A 19,032-nucleotide genomic window follows, 5' to 3' on the forward strand; every position below is an offset into this window, starting at 1 on the left:
TGCACAGCTGAGTCGAGTTTACCTTTCTGATCGGATGTCCGGCATTGCATAACCTTCTGAGTCTACTCGTGATTGATCGAGAAAGCTGCAGTGATGTAATACCATTAATTCGTGATCTATCCCAATCGCCGATCCAGTCTATATCCGGGTTCATCATGAGCTAGCATACAGAGAAAATCATCATCAAACAAGTATAATCGAACCAGGTAATTGAATCATCCAGTCGTCCATCCGGGGAATCATTCGTAAATCCAGATCCAGTGAGAAAGCCAGGCGGTAGGGTTGAGTCCGCCGCCTGGCAGAAAGGGTTAAAGGGTCATAAGGCATAATGTGAAGTATGTAGATGATATGTGCAGAAAGAATGTGAAGAAAGTTACAACGGAGGAACGGAAGCCTCCTGGACACTTTCGTCGCTGACAGAGGTAGCCGGAGAGGCCAGTCCTGATATGACAGACGAGGTGCCGCCGCGGGTGCTGTCCTGCGCGTGGTCCATTTCGAGCATCGACTCGTCCAGCTGCGAAGCAGAGGGCAGATGGGGGTTATTGATGGTCGGCCTGGCCGCGCTGGTCATCAGCTCGTCGATGCCCGGTTTGCCCGGGACGTGGCGGTCGAGGTTGGAGGCGTTGTCGAGGCTGTCGAGGGCGAAATCGAGGAACTCGGCGTGCTTGCGGCTGACGCTCAGCGTCCAGCGGTACTCACAGAGGCGGAGGCGGTAGAACTCGGCCTCCTCCTTGGTGGGTGCGGTGATGCGTAGGAGGATGCCGAAGGAGCCGATGAGGGAGAAATTGGTGCGGGAGGCGGCGGGCCAGAATGAGCGGAGGTGGGACTGGCGGAGCCGGTTGACAAAGTCCATGGCGGAGATGAGGCGTGTCTTTGCGGCAGAGCGACAGATGTGGGAGAGGTAGGCGTCGGCCGTGTCCGGGGAGAGGGACCGGATGATGCACCGGTGGAGGGTGATTTCGGTTGCAAAGTAGGAGAGGTGGAGAGGCCCGTTGCGGGCGGTGTCTTCGGTGACGGTGTCGAAGAGGTCGATGCTCGAGTCCATCTTCAGTTGCGGCGGCAGCGATGCAAACCATTCCTTCAGTCGGATCTGAGCAGGTTTGGCGCGCTCCAGGATCATGCGTGTCCGGTTGGCGCCAGCTGCTTTGAACTCCTCGATCGCTTGAAGAGTATAGAATCGGTCGAGGATGTCGGACAGGATGGTGGTCAGTGCCACCATGTGACAGAAAAAGAGCGGACCGTGGCCGACGTCTGCATCGTCCTGCTGCGTGTTGTCCGTGTGGAAGGCCTCGGTGAAATCCTGTTCTACCAAGTCCTTGACGGTCCAGTTGAAGGCGAAGATGTGGGACGGCCGCCCATGAATTAGCGCCGACCATTTGTCCTGCATATACAGTGCCCACGCCAGTCGTTTCCGCAACCCCTTTTCCCAGGTCTCCATGTTCCAGCCACTGCAGTCCTGGTGCAGCCCAAGCTCGAAGCCAGCGGTGACCAGCTGGGCATTCAGTGCATGGGTCGCAATCGTGGACTTCTCCATGAGAAGCAGTCCGGCCTGGATCGTCGAGATAGTTGCATGGGGCAAGGACTCGATCAGAAGTTTGAGCGCGGTGCTCTCGAGACGGCCAGCATCCGGACGTCGCACCGACTGCGAGGCAGGGCCAATATCTACAAACTTCAAAGCGCAAACATAGACAGCGGAGAGCAAGAGCGGTGAAAGCCCTTGTCTGGTCCGATACGACTGACGAAAGGCATCTTCCATCAGGATGGGAAACACTGGGTGGATGCTCTCAAAGTACTTCTCCACCAAGGTGGATCCATAGGGAGCAACCAGGCTCTCAATAGCATCGAGCGAGACGGACGGAGAGTCCGCCTGGGACGGGGGGTCGACAACACGCATAAAGGTACCGTCGTTACCGATCTTACGTACTCGAGCTGATGCAACGACTCCTTCGTCGTTCTGGTCAAGAGGAAGATGTTCAAGTAGGGCCGGCTCTAACTCAGTGGTCATGCCAATATACTTGGCGGACTGGGACCAATACCCCGACGGGATCAGGAGGTTGTGGCCATTCACTGGTGAGCGGGAGACATCTGTTTTGGAAACTGGTGAGAGGGCTGCAGCTGCTGGTTGTTGTTGTTGTTGTTGTTGTTGTTGCCTGCCAAGGAGAGAAAGCAAGAAAGATTAGTGTTTATCTTGCAACGTGCATAAGCATAACTTGACAGGACGTCCGAAATCGGCATGGGGTAAGATTCCCCACGAGGAAGAAAAACATCATCGTCATACCTCTTAGTAGTGTCCACATCCTCGGGGGCGAGATCTTCTAGTTTTCGCTTTTTAGATTGTGCGTCCGCCGTACCGGGACGGCTGAGAGTGAAGGTGCACTCCTGGCGATGAAAGTCGCACGAGTAGCATTTATTGACCATTTCGTTCATGGCGCACCGGCTCTTTCTACGCAAACAGGCGTCACAACTTGACCCATCCCGACCAGGTGCCGGCAGACGGGGCAATGATCCAATGGAGGCAGAGGAGGGCGAGATAGGCGCAGGAGTCGAGCTAGCCTGCTGCTGGTGCGAACGGGCTCGAAGAAGGTGGTGGTCTGAGGGGTGAGGCTGTTGAAAGGGAGCTGCAGACGTAGCTGCAGGGCCAGCCGTCGTGGACGACTGGAGAGTGATAACGGCAGCCATTCACTGTGGAGAGATTCTCAAGCACAGTAGGGGAGAAAGACGAGAAGGAGAAGAGACGATCCCCGATAGGGAAGACGTAGATAGAAAATGGAGATAGCAGATAGCTAGGTAGATAGATAAGAGATATTTGTGCAGGGATTATGCACCCACACAGCCTGACAGATAATTCGATTGGATTTGCTCTCGTAAACCGGGATATCCGGAGATGCCAGGATGATGCTCCGCAACAAGCTAGAGACTACTCCTTGACAAGGGTTCCGGAGAGAGCTGTGTCAGGTTGGGTGATCTGTCGGTAGATACGGATAGCTTCAATTGCAGTCCACCAACCAATCAATGACTGGGGATGCAGCCCAAATCGACGGGGTTGAGAGCAACGTACGAACCGCGGAGGAGAAGCTTATCGGTAGACACTAGACAGGTGAACGACGAGTCTAGATAGAAGTAGATAGACTAGACTCGACACAATGCCAGGTAGAAGAAAGTGTAGTCCGGAGATAGTAGTAGTCAACTGTAAAAGGCGATATCGACCGGGGGGAGCGGAGAGAGCGGAACCGGAGCGAGCAAATATCGATAACACTGGAACCAGTTGGCCGTCTCAGGAACTGATTGATCTAACACGTAACAACGATGATGTGGATGAGATGTAGATAATAATCGAGATCTTTCTGTGTTGATGAAATGATAATAATAGAAGATATGACGATCAGACAAAGTAATGATATGATTGTATATTGGTGTTATCTTCACTTCAACAATAGTAATGAGCCTTCGCGAGCGACTGCAGCAGTATCAAATGCTTGATAGTCCGCTCTGTCATTCCGCGGAGGATGAAACCGTTTCACTCTATGACTTATGGATGATCGATTATCGATAGATAGATAGGATGTTAACGATACAGATCGAGTAGAGGAAAGCTATCTCTCAGGATCCAGGATGGTTGACTCTAGGTATACGGTAGTATATACATGTTGTCTCTGGATGCCTCGCAGTCATACACCTTTCCACCCGGACTTTCTGCCTTCCCTCCGGTTCAGTTAAGATTGGATAACAGAAACATCAACATTCCAACGAGATCCCGACTCTCTCCATGCGATCAGCTCGGAAACGACGTTTCCCACACGTAACAGATTGCCTCTGCGCCGCTGCCGTTTCCCCAATGATGACAATTGCCATTATATGATTGTTCCTGGGCCGTCGCATCTCTGCTGCTTTGGAAGTTGCCTCCCAAGATAAGACATCTGCGCCTGATTGGACCGGGGGCGAGGAACCTCCTTTAGATTACGTACTGGCAATTCCTCCTGCGTTAGTCAGCATGCGATCATAACTACATAGCTTACCTACATACAACCACCGAGGACAGAGGACAGCACATGAGGAACTTTAAGGGACTTAGGAAAATCACATCTCAGCTTTGATGCAAGAATACTTTTAAGTGCTTAGACCATGCCACTAGGTTCTTCTCAGAAGCGAGACATCAAGCAGAATCAATGAGGTGTACTCGCCCGAGAGAGATAGATAGAGCTACTATCATCCAATCAGCAGCCTCTGATAACAGCCTTTCCCTCTCCAATCACGCACGCCCTTTGCAGCCCAATCGGGCCTGGTGCAACACCGGCAAACGGGGATCGGCCTGCAGCTGCCCTTTTCTCCACATCCGACTACTCCCTTTCCGGGCTAGGACAGAGCTACACATCCAATGCAAAGCAACAGTGGGGACCTGGCCAGGGCCTTGGTGTTGATATTAGCCGGGGTGCCATTGGTCTGGTTCTGATCTCGGGCATCACTGCTGATGATTGATGAAAGCTCTGCGGCTTAGACTAGTAGAACTAGCATTTCAGGAAATGAATCATCTGAAAAATGAGAGAGGAGGCTTGCATCCTGAAGTTTATACCCCTCGGTAGTTCTAATGCACTTCGCCTCCCGTCTCTTCTTTTCTTCACTTATCTGTGGCGTAGTTGCGTACAATAGGCTCTCCGGAGTACTCCCTCCCGGCTTGCTTTATTATTAAGTAACATGTGGTTCTCCAGTCTACACATCCTTGGCGCGGTCGAAAGTCGGCACATTAGTAACAGAATCGTCTGCATTGGGGATGGATTCTCGTCTTCGTCTCGATCTGTAAAGCAACCATCGGGCCATGACTGATATATCCGTGACTTAAATGGAAACTATGCTTGTGAGTTTGATTATTGGATCAGTTGCAGCCGTTTGAGTTGATTCTGTCTGTCCATTGTCCTTGTAAATATGTACTCAGCTATCGCTCCATGAGCATCCTGCATATGAAAGGATTGCCCATATCTAGAGCAATTTAATTTATTTATTTCATTTCTCCAGACCCCAGTCCTCCACATCAACATTAGCTTCTGTCTACTCTACACCGGTTACCTTGAACGACTGATGTGGCTGAGTGTTGACAACTCAAAATAACTCGGATAAAATTGTAGTCTGCGCAGATAACAATCCTTTAAAAGTGTAATTACAGTTCTCCATGACGTCCGGGCTGCACTCCAGATGTATCTATCTTCCCCACGGGCGTGATCAACTCCAGACTATGGCATGTGAACGACGCCCCACGTGACAAAGCTTTCTTGAGACTCTTGACATGTGAGAGCATCTGAAGTGGTCATCAGTGATATAGACCAAGTCGATATCAGCCATGCGCGAGTGTCCGCCATCGGCCAAGAATTTGAGTATGCTTGGATCCAATTCATATGCACTGTTCGCTCAATATGCGTGCCGAAAACCACTCTACAAAAGTACATGTAGAACAACATCCCAAACGCCCAAAACTCCATGCTCTTCTTATAATCCAACCCAACCTGTCAAGAGGTACACATATTCACTCCGTGAAATTCCTCAGCTTCGTCAACTCATCCAACAACTCCTGCAAATCCCCATCCGAGATCTTATGCTGCAGACTCGGAATAAGCGACTTGGCCTCCTCGGCATTATCGCAGCACAAGCTCCCTTTTCATTATCAGCCAACAGCCACACACAATAACTCAAAAGCAAGACATACCCAGCTGCGACCGCTCGAACATCTCCAGCTCAGTATGCGAGTTCAGCAACCGCTCCACAGCCTTGATGTTCTCCTCGTCCTTGAACCGCGCAAATACCTCGAGGTAATCCAGCGTCTTGGTAAGATTCCTATTCATTGCCACCCGTTAGCCCTCTGTTTGTATGGACGCACCGTCACTGTGGAAAGGGTGACGGGTAAGCAACGCAACATACTCCGGTTCCTCGTATTTCTTCCCCCCGCGGCGCTTATTCTCCAGCACCTTGTTAATGACGAGCCGTGCTTCGGACAGCGAGAGGGTATGTGTGTTTTGATCGGCGCCGAGTTTGAGAGTTGAGGCTGCTTCGAGTTCGCCCTGGGGGAGGGCGCGCTTGCGATGTGTCGCTGGGGGAAGTTGGACGCTCATGATGAGTTTGATGCCTGATAAACTTGGTTTCCTTATTGGAAAAGCTCCGGCGTGTACTCCGTAGACAGTAGAAGGTTGACAGACCAGGGATGCGGAGCTTGAACGTTGCCGGAGCGGGAAAACTTCGAGGTGGAGGGCGCAAGGCAGTTTGAGGCGGTGACATGTTCACCGCCTTCCATTTACGATTTTCTATAGTGTAGATGCCAATGATTGCGAGCTCATAATAGGGTATCAGGTTTGTTTTATGTACAGAATACCAAGCTAACGCCTCATGCTATGCGAGGATTGTCTATAACAAAATCCCCTAATGTAGAATTTATACCTTTTTGAACGCAACCTCCGCAGGCAGACGGAAGCTAGCACAGAACATCTGCTTCTTCGGACTGACTAGTCTCACATTGTGGATCGAGAGCTCAATGCTCTGATTCCCGCTGCCTCCGATCCGATCCTCGGGCGTGATAGTGTACCCGATACGCTCGGATATCCGCTCGCAGATGTCAATGTGGTCTTCCAGCTCGTTCTCGGAATGGCCCGAGAAGCAATACACGTGGACCATTGGTAGACGTTGGGAGGTGTGCGGAGCGAACAGGGACTCCCTGCCGGCGTAGACGCCGGGGAACGCGTCGAGGAACTCGATTGCCGTGGCGGGGAGGTTCATTACGTAGTGGTCGAAGAACACTGGACGGTGATACTCCTCCGGATGAGGCAGAGGAGCCTGCTCGACCTTATTGTTCGATTTTCTGTCCCGCCGCACCTTGGGATGAATGGTGACGGTCACCGGCTCGGCCTCCAGGAGCTCTTTGGCAGACCAGCGGATAAATTCGCGACCATCCATGTTGAACGGTGTGACGAAACCCTCCACCTTGTTCCTCTTGATTGCATCCTGCATCACTTCGTACCCGTGTGGGTTAAGGTCGTTGGCCCATACGAAAATCTTCTTCTTGCCCGCAGGCACAGCAAACGGTCCGACGCCAGCCATCACATCGCACACCATCTCACCCTTGTTGAATTTCTCCACGAGTCGACGATGCTCCGTCTCCAGACGACTGTTCCAGTAGACGCGGGAATAGTCAAAGCGGAACTCGCAGTCCTGCTCGTGCTGGACAACATTCAAATCATTATCACCCGCCAGCAGCTCAAAGGGAAATGTGCGGAACTCGCTATGCGATCCAACGTCCTCGGTTTTGTTAATCACCGTCCTAATCGCCTTGTTCTTGTCCTTCAGAATCTCCGCAATGAGATACTTGTATGGGAGGTATTGCTCGCGAAGATTCAAATGCAGCACATGGCCCACTTGAGTAAACCCCTGCGGAATCTCTTGTAGCTCGTCCTCGGGCAGAATCGAGGAGATGATATCGGCGTACGTCCAAAAATCATAGTCCAGCGTCAAGTCGTACGGCCGCATTGCAATCCGTCCCTTCTCAACCAGCTCACTTATCTTCGGCGACCACGTTTCCTTATCGTCATGCTTGACAGTTTCGCGCAGTAGCAAACCTTTCTTTATCTGCCCGTCCTGGTCTGTCACGTCCCGGATACAGTTGAGCCGAGGCACAGCGAGCAGGTCCCGGCTCTTGTGTAGCTCCGCTCGCACCTTTGAGATATCTGAGTTTTGGAAGACTGCAGCAGCGGACAGAGGAACCGTCTTGCGAAAGAACGAGCGGTCCAAGACACGCATTGCGCGGTTCACGGGTGGTCGAAACATTTCCGGAAGGTCGCTGCTGCGGAGCGAATTGGAGGAGTCGGTCATGGAGTCCATGGACAGGTGTCTGCCAGGGGTGTATGCTAAGCGGTCTGTTGTCTAATTATATGATATGAGGCATCGATATCTTGCGATTGAGGTCTGTTGACGTTAGTGGGGATGTGATTCATACTTTTTAATTTTATCTTCTGCATCTTATCAGTCACGTGATTGACATAGGTCTATACCTGACGCCTGCTTAATGGCATTTTCGATTCACGTCCAGCATGATATACTGATGATCATGCTAAATCCTCATAGAGCAGAAATGATATTGGCGTATTTAACAAATGAGATATAGTATACTTGATGTGCAGACATGTTCTGTGGTGATAATATATGATTTCACGGCATCGACTTCGACCCCCGAGATATTAAGAGAATAAAATGAAAATATATGAAAATCGGACTTACATTACCGGCCAGGGTATCATGAATGCAATTTCCCTCTTCCTTCCAACACTCCATTCGAATGTGATCTGGTCACCGTCCCCTCAACCCATCGATGATAGCTCGATCCATTTCCCTCTGCGACTCCAGGCTCGCAATCCTCTCATTCAACTTCATAATGGTCTCATCCTTTTTCTTCAGCGCGATTCGTGAGATGTCCCGCCCGCGGATAATCCCCTTAGTCTTCAGATCATGCTTGTTTAGCAGCGCCAACAATTCGTCCTGCGCCTCTTTCGGCACGACCACCTTGTGACTTTCCAGGACCTCCAAAGCCTGAAGACCTAGATCAGACGAATCGTCACGCGCATCTGTAGACAGCACATTTCTATACCTGCCCGGTGTAGGCGTCATTGAGACCTCCGCCGAAGCGGGCGGCAATCGGGTCTGCGTGCGGGCCGAGAAGATAGATGTGGGCGTAAGCGTGGTCGTACTCTCACTTTCCTCATATTCCATGTCCGACAGTTTTCGCTTGCCGGGGGACGTGGAGGTCTCAGTCCGCGGCGCTTTGCGAGGCTCATCCTGTCCGAAATCCGGCTGACGAGGCGGCTCAAGCAACTTGGTCAGCTCCTCCGCGCCTGATGAATCATCCCAGCTAAATTCGTCCGTATCCTCCGTCATCATTCTGGCCTTTCCGCTCTTCGACGGCGTGGGCGTGCGGTTGGCGCTCATCCCGCGGACATCCTGTACCTTCGTGTCTGTCAGTGGCGTGAGAAGGCCGCTTCCCTGCACTGATAGTTTCGTAGGTGTATTATTCGCCGAGCGCGGCTCAGTCCGTGAACTCGAAAGCACGGCTAGTTTCTCCCGCGCTTCTGCGTCGCTTTGCCAGAGGAAGAAGTTGCAGCGCTTATGTTGGGGTTTCTGGCAGGTGTAGACTGTATCACTTCAACAATGATTCCGTATTAGGCTAGTCAAACCCACGAGAATAATACTTACACCATCTCCCATGGTTGACTCCGTGGTTCTTTGTTTGCAGCCTGACGGCTGGTGGGCGTTCGGGACAGTTGCACCTCCACACGCCCTCGAGAAAGAGTCCCCGCAATGGGACGGCCGTGCGAGGCGACAGCCCTCCGATCGCAGGTTTATGAGGAGAAATCATGGATGTAGCAATAGAGCCGTATCTCCCGTCACATGGTGAGGGCAGATACAGTATCTGAGTAACTTTTTACTGTTGTGTGGTCGTTATGACGCAACGAGTGGAAGCAAACGCCTTGCTTGTCGCTATGGAAACTGATATGCCAAACGTTGCAAAATAGAATGTGGGGATCGTTCAGAGCATTGTAGTATCCCACAAAATCATCCGAAGCAGTATGTATACACCTGGTCGTCTTCTGATGACATGATAGATATTTTTCTTATCATGAGATGGAAGATTACAAGCGCGAGCGTATACCAATAGTAGTTAAGTAGGTCGTGTCCTGCGGGGAAAGGAAAATAGGAGAGCACACCACTGAAGAAAGCAACATATGTACTACTATGACACTGCCTTTCATTGTATCTGAATTTGGAATCTAAAGAGCTATCCAAAATTTCTATGCTCCGATCTAGAGTATGCAAAGTGCAAGCAAGCAGACAAGCAAGCGTACTCAAAGTTGACTAATTGCAGGGGTATCATCGCGACGAGTCGGACTTATTCGGCAAGGACCTGCCTTAACATAGCATTAAAAGGCTCCGAAAGCTTGAGAATCTCCTGAACCTCCGGTTTGACCGGTTCTCCTGCGGTGCGGCGAAGCTGATCCTGTTTCTTGACACGGCGTCTCCTCTCAGCGATGATCGGATCAAGGTCGTCCTCTTCCATTTCCTCGGACTGTTCGGATTCCGCATCGGAAATGGCGAGATCTTGAAGGTCCGCCTGGGAGTTGGTTAGACATGAAGATAAAAGCCCTTTGCATTACACATACCTCATCCAGGCCAAAATCACTGCCGCGGAACGTCGCGTTCCCGGGGAAAGACTCGCCACCAGTGCCTTCCGCCGCCATCTTCTGTCGCGTCTTATTCAAGTGCCACCGTTTGCGATCCTCGTGCCACTTGATCAAAGCATTAATCTCCTCAACGGCCTTGGCCTCGTCGATCTGCCCGACATCCTTGGCTCCATGGAACAGAGCATTCATGTCAAGCTTACCCCCATGAGGACCGTGGCGCAGGAATTCAAGGATATCTTCGATCCAACCCATGAGGGAGGTAAACAAGCCATTATCGTGAAGGTGCACTTCGTGAATGAACTTGTAGAAGTTGTCTTGGTGCCGCTCGCACAGATCGATGAAGGCCTGGACGGTTTGGTTAGGGTCGGCAGAAACATCCTGCCTGTGACATTTCTCAATCACAGCGATGGCGTCGTCGGCAAATTGTGCAAAGTCGGTAATGCTACTGTATACATTCGCCGATTTGTAGACGCGCACTAGCGGCTCGTAGAAAATCGTGAAGAGATCGCGGAATAACTGAAGGGTGACAGGCTCCTCGATGATGCTGAGAATCATTGCCTTGTCGCGCTGTCGGGTGTAGAGCTTGAGCAGTTGCTTCATGTTCGCAAACCACTGGGCCCCTTCCTGCATCTCAAGATCCACGTTGTCCACCGCATGATTCCAGGCCACATAAGCATTGAACACCTTTCCAACCTGCTCTGGAGTGAGCTCAGGTGATATGAGCTCCGACCGAAGAATAGCAACGATCAAATCCACATCTTCTGTCGCAGCCTCTGTCCGAATTTCATTCTTGATATTCTCATCTGCATGCGCGAAGTCTTTTAACTTTCCAGTGAGGACGGGATCGCCAATTTTGGCTGCCAGCGAGTCAATGGACTTTTGAAATTGTTTAATGCCGTCGTTTAGAGCCATTGAAAAGATGCGCTGTAGCAGAGACCGCGACCCAAATGGCTGAGCGAGGAAAAGATCTAGGACACCACTCATCACAGCCGCTGGGTTGGCGATGCGGATGACATTCTTTAGCAAGGTATACGGGACAAGAGAATGTATTCGCTTGAACTGCGCAAACATCTCGGGAGAGTTGTCCTCAGCCAGGAATACGTGATAGAGAGTTGCCGCAACCCTAGTAATAGTCAGTCGAGGAGGACAATTTCTCGAGATCAAGGCATTCCAACGCACTCAATTCGAAGCCATTCAGCGAATTTCTGGTATTGGGGACTAAGGTCCGCTATCGTGTTCTTTTCACGAATCTCGGAGAATAATTTCGTTAGACCATCTGAGTTCAAAACGTCAGTAAGCCGGTCCCTGGGTCATTGCGACTTGTTCCTTACTGCTCTCCACGATATCCCGGCGGAACTGCTCCATATAGACATCCAATTCCGCCGCACGCTGCCTTGCGATTTCGTAGAACCGCTTCTGCTCCTCAATTCTGATGGCGTCTGCTGCTTTTCTTCTTTCTACATCGGTCAATTCCTCTTCATTCAAGGTGACGGGATTTGCTGTGAGAAACTCCTCCATCGCCTTTGACTCGGAAACTCGCTTGTTCTGCAGCAAAGTGCGTAGAAATGCTCGGAGAGAGACGCGCTGCTCCTCCCTGTAAAGCACCGTGTCTCTCGGGCTCTCACTTGAAAGTCCCCCAGACTTTGATGATCTCATGGAGGATCGTGACAATGAACGACTGTGATGAGGTCCCGGAGCCAGCGTTCGACCGGCGTACCCCTCGCTAGTATCTTGAGTTGACACGGAAGAAATAGAGGACGCCTCATCGTCAGCCGAGCCGAAAAAGCTAGCACTTGTTGATGACTTATTCTTCCGCGGAAGAGGAGCTAATGTTCGGCCCGGGAACTCTGTACGCAGTCTCTTATGAAGTTTTGAGAATTCTCCGTATCGCCTGGCCACAAAGATGTCAGGCTTGCCTTCCCGCCGCACACGGAGGATGAATTCCTAGTGGAGTGTCAGTTAACCTGGTTACCATCTGTCCGTACTTATCCCTATCACTGACCGCATGTTTATGGTATCGCACTGTCCGTTTGACCGAGGTAACTCGTACCGCCGCGACATTGACATCCCAGCCATGTATCGCATGCCCCTCCGGCATATTCACAAGAAGGCCCTTCTCGTTCGCGCCGCGATCGACCACCTCCATCTCCGAGAATGATATCCGCTCTTCATACCCCGACGCTGTGGGGATCCCCGACACCATCATCAGCTCGACGAGCTTTTCGGCTTTCCGTGCCAGCTTCCTGCGCTTGGTCTCCTCCAACCGGTCTTCCGAGGACGATACATGCTTGTTAGCGAATGACTCGAGGAACTGCACCAGGAACGCCATTAGTTAGTCACACTGAGTCTCCGGCTACCACAGATAACCCAAATTGGTGCAGTCACATACCACCTGCAACTTATCCTGCCAAAACTCCTTCTCACGCGCCTGATCGAGGAAAGGGAACTTGCGCACATGATGCACAAAGATGTATCGCAGAATCGGCAGCTCAGAATCAACAGGGGCAACTTCCCCGAACTCAGATTTGAATGGAGCGCCGAAGCGGTGGAGGGCCGTGGGGGAGTTCAGCTCTGTGATTTCGTTGCGCACTTGACGGCCGATCAGCTCGCGCTTCAGATCTGTACCGGTTAGCGATAAGTCCCCTTCGGTCAGAATTTAACCAGAAGGAGACAATTCTCACAGTGCTCTTGCTTTCCCGTCAGAATTTGCCCTGGTGGTACATGAGTTGACAGCGGCCGACCGTCTGACTGCAGACGGTCGGCATCATGGGAGGCGGGGTTTGCATCAAGCATGTCGAGCCAGGGGGAACTATCACTCCGATCCGTTCGTTCAATCGACACGTTGAGAGACCATTCAACTCGCAAGGAAGAGTATTGTGCTTCACTCGGCGCAAGTAATGGTCAGAATCCGTCTGCCTAACGTAGGACAGGACGTTGTTTTGGGGTAAGCTAGATGACGTCTCCGCTTTCAGTGCCAAGCTTCCAGGACAAAAGTCCTTGTCGGGTGACCGAATACAAGAAAAGGTAGAAGGAAAATAATAAATTGAATAGAAACCCAAGAAACTGTATGAAGGCTGGGAATTAAATTATTCACACGACCTATTAGAGAGTTTGGAAAAGAAAGAAGGTACTTCCTAGAGAGAATAGAAGAGGGTGAGTCTATGCCACAGTGTCGTCACAATCGTTCCAGGTCCAATTTGTACCACCGTTACGAATTACCTAGGTACCAATGAGGGGCACTTCGAACTCTCTTTTCTTCTCTTATTAGGCTGAGGTGAAATTCCTCATTTTCCTGCTGCCACTGACGCGTCCTGCACTCTAGCTGAGGGGCCTCAGCCTTGTAGTCCCCGCTATTGTAATGAGGTGCTAATTTTGATGGTAATGGATCGTCGATGCCTAGAGCGGGATCGACGTCGAGTGCCAGTGGAGTGGTATCCATACAGCTACCGTAAAAGGCAAAAACATGACATTCAGCTAAGCGGAACAAAAAAAAGGGGACAAAGTTACTACTTTGTATTAGAATGGCAACTAGACGATGTTGTTGCTTTTCGGACACCTTGACCAGCTCGGTAGCCAGGAAACACAACCACATGCTGAAATTTCATGCTCGCATCTATCTATGGATTGACGGGCACATGATCCAATAGCTGGTAGACTATCAACATGGGTTCCTGATGAACTGAATAAAGCTAAATGCTCTTCTAGTATAGTCAATTGGTATACCATAGTACGGACGGGATCAAGGATGCTACCGTGGAGTCATTTCGCGTGTGCGGCGCTTACCAAGGATCTGATGGTCGAATCGCTCGCGCCAACAAGATTTACATCTCCAGGCAGGCTACTTATTTCTTTAGGGTACCGTGTGATGACCACAGACAAAAGTGCTCTTCATACATAAGTACGCAATGACATTTGAAAGGAACATTTGCGCTTCTAGATAAGGAATGATCCTTGACAAATCATTCAGCACAGAGTATTGCTTGGTGGAATAGATAGTCATGCATGCGGTGATTACACAATCCAAGTTACAGATCAACGTCAACTCGGGCCAGGAATGACCGTAGGGAGTGACTGGTAAGAAAGGTCAAGCCGGTAACAGAACACGCCGCACTCGTAGATGGTTGACAAATGTTGTCAGTAGTGGTGATTCCAGTAATAACCATAACTCGCTTTCAAAGGGAAAAAAATAAACACAAGGCCCTTCCGATGGTCCCAGACTCCAGAAGTAGCAAATTAAAGAATAAAGGCAAGAAGATCGGGTATGGCCGTCGAAATTAGAAATGTTCCATCTCCATATCTTGAGGCCACCCTTGGGTCATATAATTGAGATCCTGGGTATTGAGAGAGGGGAACATCTGATTCGCGTTGTGAAGCGCGGAGAGATGACAAGTACTCGACATATCGACAGAGCCAGCCCCAAAGTTGGCATTCTGGTCGAAAAGCATAAAATCTGCCTTATTCTGGTAGCTGGGATCGAAAACATCCGAGACGCCTTCATCGACATGGCAAGAGTCGGGCGTGTAGAGCGGATTCTCTCGTTTCTGGACCGGGAGCGGAGAGGGGTTCGAGATGGAGGGGTCTCGAGAAAAGGAGTTCAAGGCACTCATCGGGACCGAGTGCTCTGGCGTGAGCATCTGCATGGTCAGAGTCGTAAACTCTTCCTCGACATTCTGAGCGTCAAGCTGACTCCATGCCAGGTCGAAGTTCAGGCTGCTGCTGTCGGTGGATGCAATTGGCGACGTATCGAATCCCATAGTTCCATTGATCAAGTCCGGCACTGGAGACGCGGAGTCGAATGATTGACGATCGAAAGTCAGAGGAATGAGGCCATTAGGGTCAGCCCCCTCGAGCTGGGATTGAAACGCTTGGAAGTCCAACGAGGTCGTTGGCAGCGGGCTGAAACCATTTACACCAGCGGCGAAATCCTCAAATGGGCTATTGGTAGTGAAAAGCGGGAAATCGCCGCTACCTGTTTGGGTAGGGGGATCCGCGAATGAAAACGGTGGGTTCGGAGGGTAAGCAGTGACGGGTTCGAACGGCGAGGGTTCGGAACCGGTAAGGGGTGTTGCAATGTCCTGAGCCTTCGAGCTAGGGGTAGAAATGCTGGGAGTCTGGGGCGTGGCTCCGTTGGACGCCTTCTTGCTGCTCCTGCCATTATGCTTTGAGCGAACGTAATCCCAGCCGTGAGCCTTCTCCATGTGCTGCTTGCAGTTACTTTCTCTCTTTGATGAGTAGGTACATGGCGCGAATTTGCACTTGTACAAAGCGGGGGCTCTGGAGTGCTTGTCGTTAATGTGGCGGTCTCGCTCTTTCTCCGTTGGCCATCCAATTTCGTGATATTTGCAGGAAGGTTCGGTGCACTTCCAGGGACGAGAGTGCGTCTTCTCGTGTTTCCTGGAATCGGTCAGCAAGGTGCTTCGAATGAATTGTAGGTCGGGGGAGCAAAGCGAATTCAGTAACAGTACTTACGTAAGATCACAAGGTCTTTTGAAAACCTTGTCACAGTCTTTGCACTTCTGGTTAATGTCCATGGGAGGTGCATTCTTCTTGCGACGAGCCATGGAACGCTCAACACCCTCATCGACGGAGCGAAGGCTGAGAGAACGCTTCATCGCAGGAACGGCATTCTCCTCGTAGGGCTTGCCCGTACGCAGCGAGATCATCTCGCCATCCTTGTGAACCACGAGTTCAGCTGGTCTTCCGGTCTTGGATAAACCACCCTCCAGGGTAACACGTTCACTGCGGACAATATTAAACCTTGCAAAGCATCCAGAGGACGTGGGGAGAACATACTTTGGAGCACTAGCCTTTGCACTGGCCTGTGCCGGTTCTCCATTTGAAGGCATGCTGCTTCGGGACTCATTAATCATAGCTGCATATCGGCGAATCTGTGCGACGAGATCAAGGAAGTAGCCGTTAGTGTAAGGCCTGTCTGCTGGCAGCCGTTGATCGCGTTCGTTGAGATGATAGACCGACGTATGAAGACACTGAATCGTAAATTCGCAGAAACGGAGGTACGAAGCTCTGGAAGCCGCGTAGTTCTTCAAGAAAGGAGAAAATAAATGAGCAATGCACCTAACGCCATTCCCTTTTTGAAAATCACTTACCGGTGCCAACCACAAGAGTGTCTTTTCGAGGTCACGGAGACAGCCGATTTCTCTATCTACAATTCGCTGAGGGATACTTTGAACGAGAGGATGGAACGGCTTCAATCTCTCTTCCTTGAGGATGGGCTTGATGACAAGGCGTTCAATATGCTTGCATGCAGGCAATCCCAGTTGACGCTTCTGAGATACCTTAGCATCAAACGCCGAGATAGAGCTGGTGATGGCCGATTGAGTCATTCGAGTAGCAGCTTTGGCAGACGACTGAGATTCGAATGATAACTGTCCAGCTTTCACTATAACAAGCATGTTAGTAAAAGGAAATGCGGCTGCAGGCTTTATATAATAAAAAAAGAAAAAAAAGATCTAAGAAAAAAGAAAATACCTTTACTTTTATCCGAGGCCGACATGTTCTCACTACTCAGGGAAGTGCCCAGTCCGCTGTCCGAGGCATGGCAATGGGTCTTGCGGACCTTGGAAGGAGTGTGTAGCTGAGAGGATTGAGCAGGTTTGCTGACTCGGTCCGCCATTGACTGAGAATCGATATGGGCTTGAAGGATGGCTCGAGGAACAGGAAGGTCGTCTCCGTTGTCCTTGTCAGAAAGAGGAGAAGACGGTTCCAAGGAGTTGAGGTTAAGGTTGCTCAGGTAATCGACCATGCGCTGCTCTCGGACGGCGATGGCCTCTAGGCTTCTGGGGCATGTAGGTGAGCGCTGGGGCAGAGACCTAAAGCTAAGCACCGGGTCAAGATCGTCTGAGGGTGGTGGGGAAGGTGAATGGAACGTTTCCCCTTTCCTCAAACTCAAACTTGGTGACGACGATGACGAGTCCGCGACATAGCTTTCCAGCGATGTCGAAGCAGAAAGGGAGGGGGGTGCTGTCTTTAAGGGACGCCGACGCGGGTGAACCCGGGTATGCTCAGCCTGGGAGGTCGACATGGCTGAAATGGCAAGCACGAGTCACAGTGCAGGGCAGACTTAGCAAGTCAGCGGAAGAGAACAGATTGGCCCAAATGATAGGGTGCCGGCTAGACCACCGTGACTGTGACTCACCAGGTGCGATGTAATATACGTATTCAGGAAGATGACTTTCCTGGTGATTCAAATGACGTACATGCGAGTCAATCGCTCGGTCTCCAGCGAGAATTAGCTATATAAACCGAGAAAAGCGACGAGAGTGAAGCAGCAGAGGAAGAAATAAAATCTAAACTGAAGGTGCAATTACTTACCGTAATGACAGTTGGCTGCTGGAGTGGACGACTGAGTTGGTTGATGATCCCTTGAAAGCAGCGCAATACTCTCTATGATGGCCGTATTTCCACACGTGGAGAGTTGGGTGAAATGCAAGGACTCCAGCAATGTTAAATAGGACTACGACTCCGAGTGACAAAGAAGTAGGCGACAGGCGTTGGTGTGAATATGCGAATGAAAAGTAGAACCACTGTTGTAGATAACAAAGTCTGGAGATAATCTCGCTCGAAAGTCTTATGAGAAATGGACAATGTCTATATCGAGGTAAATGGCGGCCTTCAATGTCCAAATTCTCTCTTTTTTGACGTTAAGAACCACGACAAAAAGTGACTATCGAGAATAGGAGGAAGGGCAAAGTTGAGCGCACAGGTAAGGCGATGAAAGTGTGATGATAAGAATAATGATCGTGATGACGGATTCGAGGGAGGATGACAGTCTATGTCTGGGACGACAGGCTGACATCCCCAATGATGGAGGCTGTTCGTCCGGCGCGGATCTGCTGGTCCGCAAGCTGAGGTGGTTTCGATGTCTGCCTGATAGACGAGCGCCCTAATCCCAGAAAGGGAAAGATTGAGAAAAAAATCAGAGCGCTGGTTGGATTGTTATTCATAGCCTTGTTGCGAGGGCCCCACTGTCGTGGCGCTTGCCTCGATCAGCAATCGGCGCAGTCGGCCGAGGTACCTAGTGTACCATACGTTTCTGGGGCTGTGATCCTGGGTTGTATTTTACAACTCTATTACCGATTGAAAGGGCAATTTCCGGCTGGAATAACAGAGATATCAGGGGTATCGTACCAGGGAATTACGACAACAACAATCGCCCTTTGGCTCCATTTTCACCCTCTTTGGCTCTTAAGGGGGTTCTTTTCACTTTTGAGAGTCCTTTGATTCAGTTATGGATTATCGGCTAACCAGTTTTGGAGCATACAGGTATGATGAAAGTTGGGAACCCTGAATGTGAAGGAGTCGGACAGTCCGACAATCCGAAAATGAGGACCAACGGAGTCGGACACTTGGGGACCCCGAGTGAGCCTCAATCAATTGGAAGACAAAGGGGCACCAACGGCTCGTACTTTTGGTTTTTTTTACTAAGAATTGTGCTTACGAGCACAATACGGGTATCTAGGTATCTTTACTCATCCGTAGCGCTTCGAAAGTAGCCAAAATGACCTTAAAACAGAACATATGGAACAACTACTATGTTCGCAGTATGTAAAGGGATTTTTGAAAGTCATATTTAGGACTTGTTTATCATAACTGTCCTTAAAGCGAAGTCGAAAACATTTCCCTTTCATGATCGGACGTTGATCAATAAACGGGCGGTCATGGCTGTCACGGTCGTTACAGTCGTTACTGTGGTCATGTCTCAGAAATGACGGTGTCTCTTTTAGGACAACTGGTTTCTCATCCTGGCTCAAACATGACAGGGATCCTGGACTCGCTCACATGGTGATATGATTTGACAATCTCTCCT

At 50.5% G+C, this 19,032-nt stretch overlaps 6 protein-coding genes across 6 annotated transcripts; all 6 read right to left on the reverse strand.

Annotated features, from left to right (window-relative positions):
* Positions 1-373: 373 nt before the first annotated feature.
* Positions 374-2,679, reverse strand: ALT_1950 (putative C6 transcription factor (OTam); the record flags this gene model as incomplete). The annotated part of the gene is made up of 2 exons (XM_033563952.2): positions 374-2,150; positions 2,279-2,679. 2 exons carry the CDS (start codon positions 2,677-2,679, stop codon positions 374-376), a joined length of 2,178 nt encoding a protein of 725 aa, XP_033419843.2.
* A 2,836-nt stretch (positions 2,680-5,515) lies between these two features.
* Positions 5,516-6,098, reverse strand: ALT_1951 (DNA-directed RNA polymerase II subunit RPB4; the record flags this gene model as incomplete). Its single annotated transcript, XM_033563951.1, has 3 exons — positions 5,516-5,643; positions 5,696-5,823; positions 5,908-6,098. The coding sequence occupies 3 exons, from the start codon at positions 6,096-6,098 to the stop codon at positions 5,516-5,518; spliced, it is 447 nt and encodes a 148-aa protein (XP_033419842.1).
* Positions 6,099-6,414: 316 nt separating this feature from the next.
* Positions 6,415-7,854, reverse strand: trm5 (tRNA (guanine) methyltransferase; the record flags this gene model as incomplete). The annotated part of the gene is made up of 1 exon (XM_033563950.2): positions 6,415-7,854. One exon carries the CDS (start codon positions 7,852-7,854, stop codon positions 6,415-6,417), a length of 1,440 nt encoding a protein of 479 aa, XP_033419841.2.
* Positions 7,855-8,319: 465 nt separating this feature from the next.
* On the reverse strand, positions 8,320-9,382 carry ALT_1953 (uncharacterized protein; the record flags this gene model as incomplete). The annotated part of the gene is made up of 2 exons (XM_033563949.1): positions 8,320-9,158; positions 9,220-9,382. The coding sequence occupies 2 exons, from the start codon at positions 9,380-9,382 to the stop codon at positions 8,320-8,322; spliced, it is 1,002 nt and encodes a 333-aa protein (XP_033419840.1).
* A 531-nt stretch (positions 9,383-9,913) lies between these two features.
* ALT_1954 (PX domain-containing protein) lies at positions 9,914-12,998 on the reverse strand (the record flags this gene model as incomplete). The annotated part of the gene is made up of 7 exons (XM_033563948.1): positions 9,914-10,135; positions 10,185-11,328; positions 11,385-11,481; positions 11,537-12,149; positions 12,208-12,516; positions 12,595-12,824; positions 12,887-12,998. 7 exons carry the CDS (start codon positions 12,996-12,998, stop codon positions 9,914-9,916), a joined length of 2,727 nt encoding a protein of 908 aa, XP_033419839.1.
* Positions 12,999-14,479: 1,481 nt separating this feature from the next.
* Positions 14,480-17,247, reverse strand: ace1 (putative C2H2 transcription factor (Ace1); the record flags this gene model as incomplete). Its single annotated transcript, XM_033563947.2, has 5 exons — positions 14,480-15,599; positions 15,675-15,944; positions 15,999-16,246; positions 16,313-16,605; positions 16,695-17,247. The coding sequence occupies 5 exons, from the start codon at positions 17,245-17,247 to the stop codon at positions 14,480-14,482; spliced, it is 2,484 nt and encodes an 827-aa protein (XP_033419838.2).
* Between the last annotated feature and the right edge of the window lie 1,785 nt (positions 17,248-19,032).

This window comes from Aspergillus lentulus, assembly GCF_001445615.1.
Source record: "Aspergillus lentulus DNA, contig: Alt04, strain: IFM 54703, whole genome shotgun sequence".
In the NCBI taxonomy this organism is placed as follows: Eukaryota; Fungi; Ascomycota; class Eurotiomycetes; order Eurotiales; family Aspergillaceae; genus Aspergillus; species Aspergillus lentulus.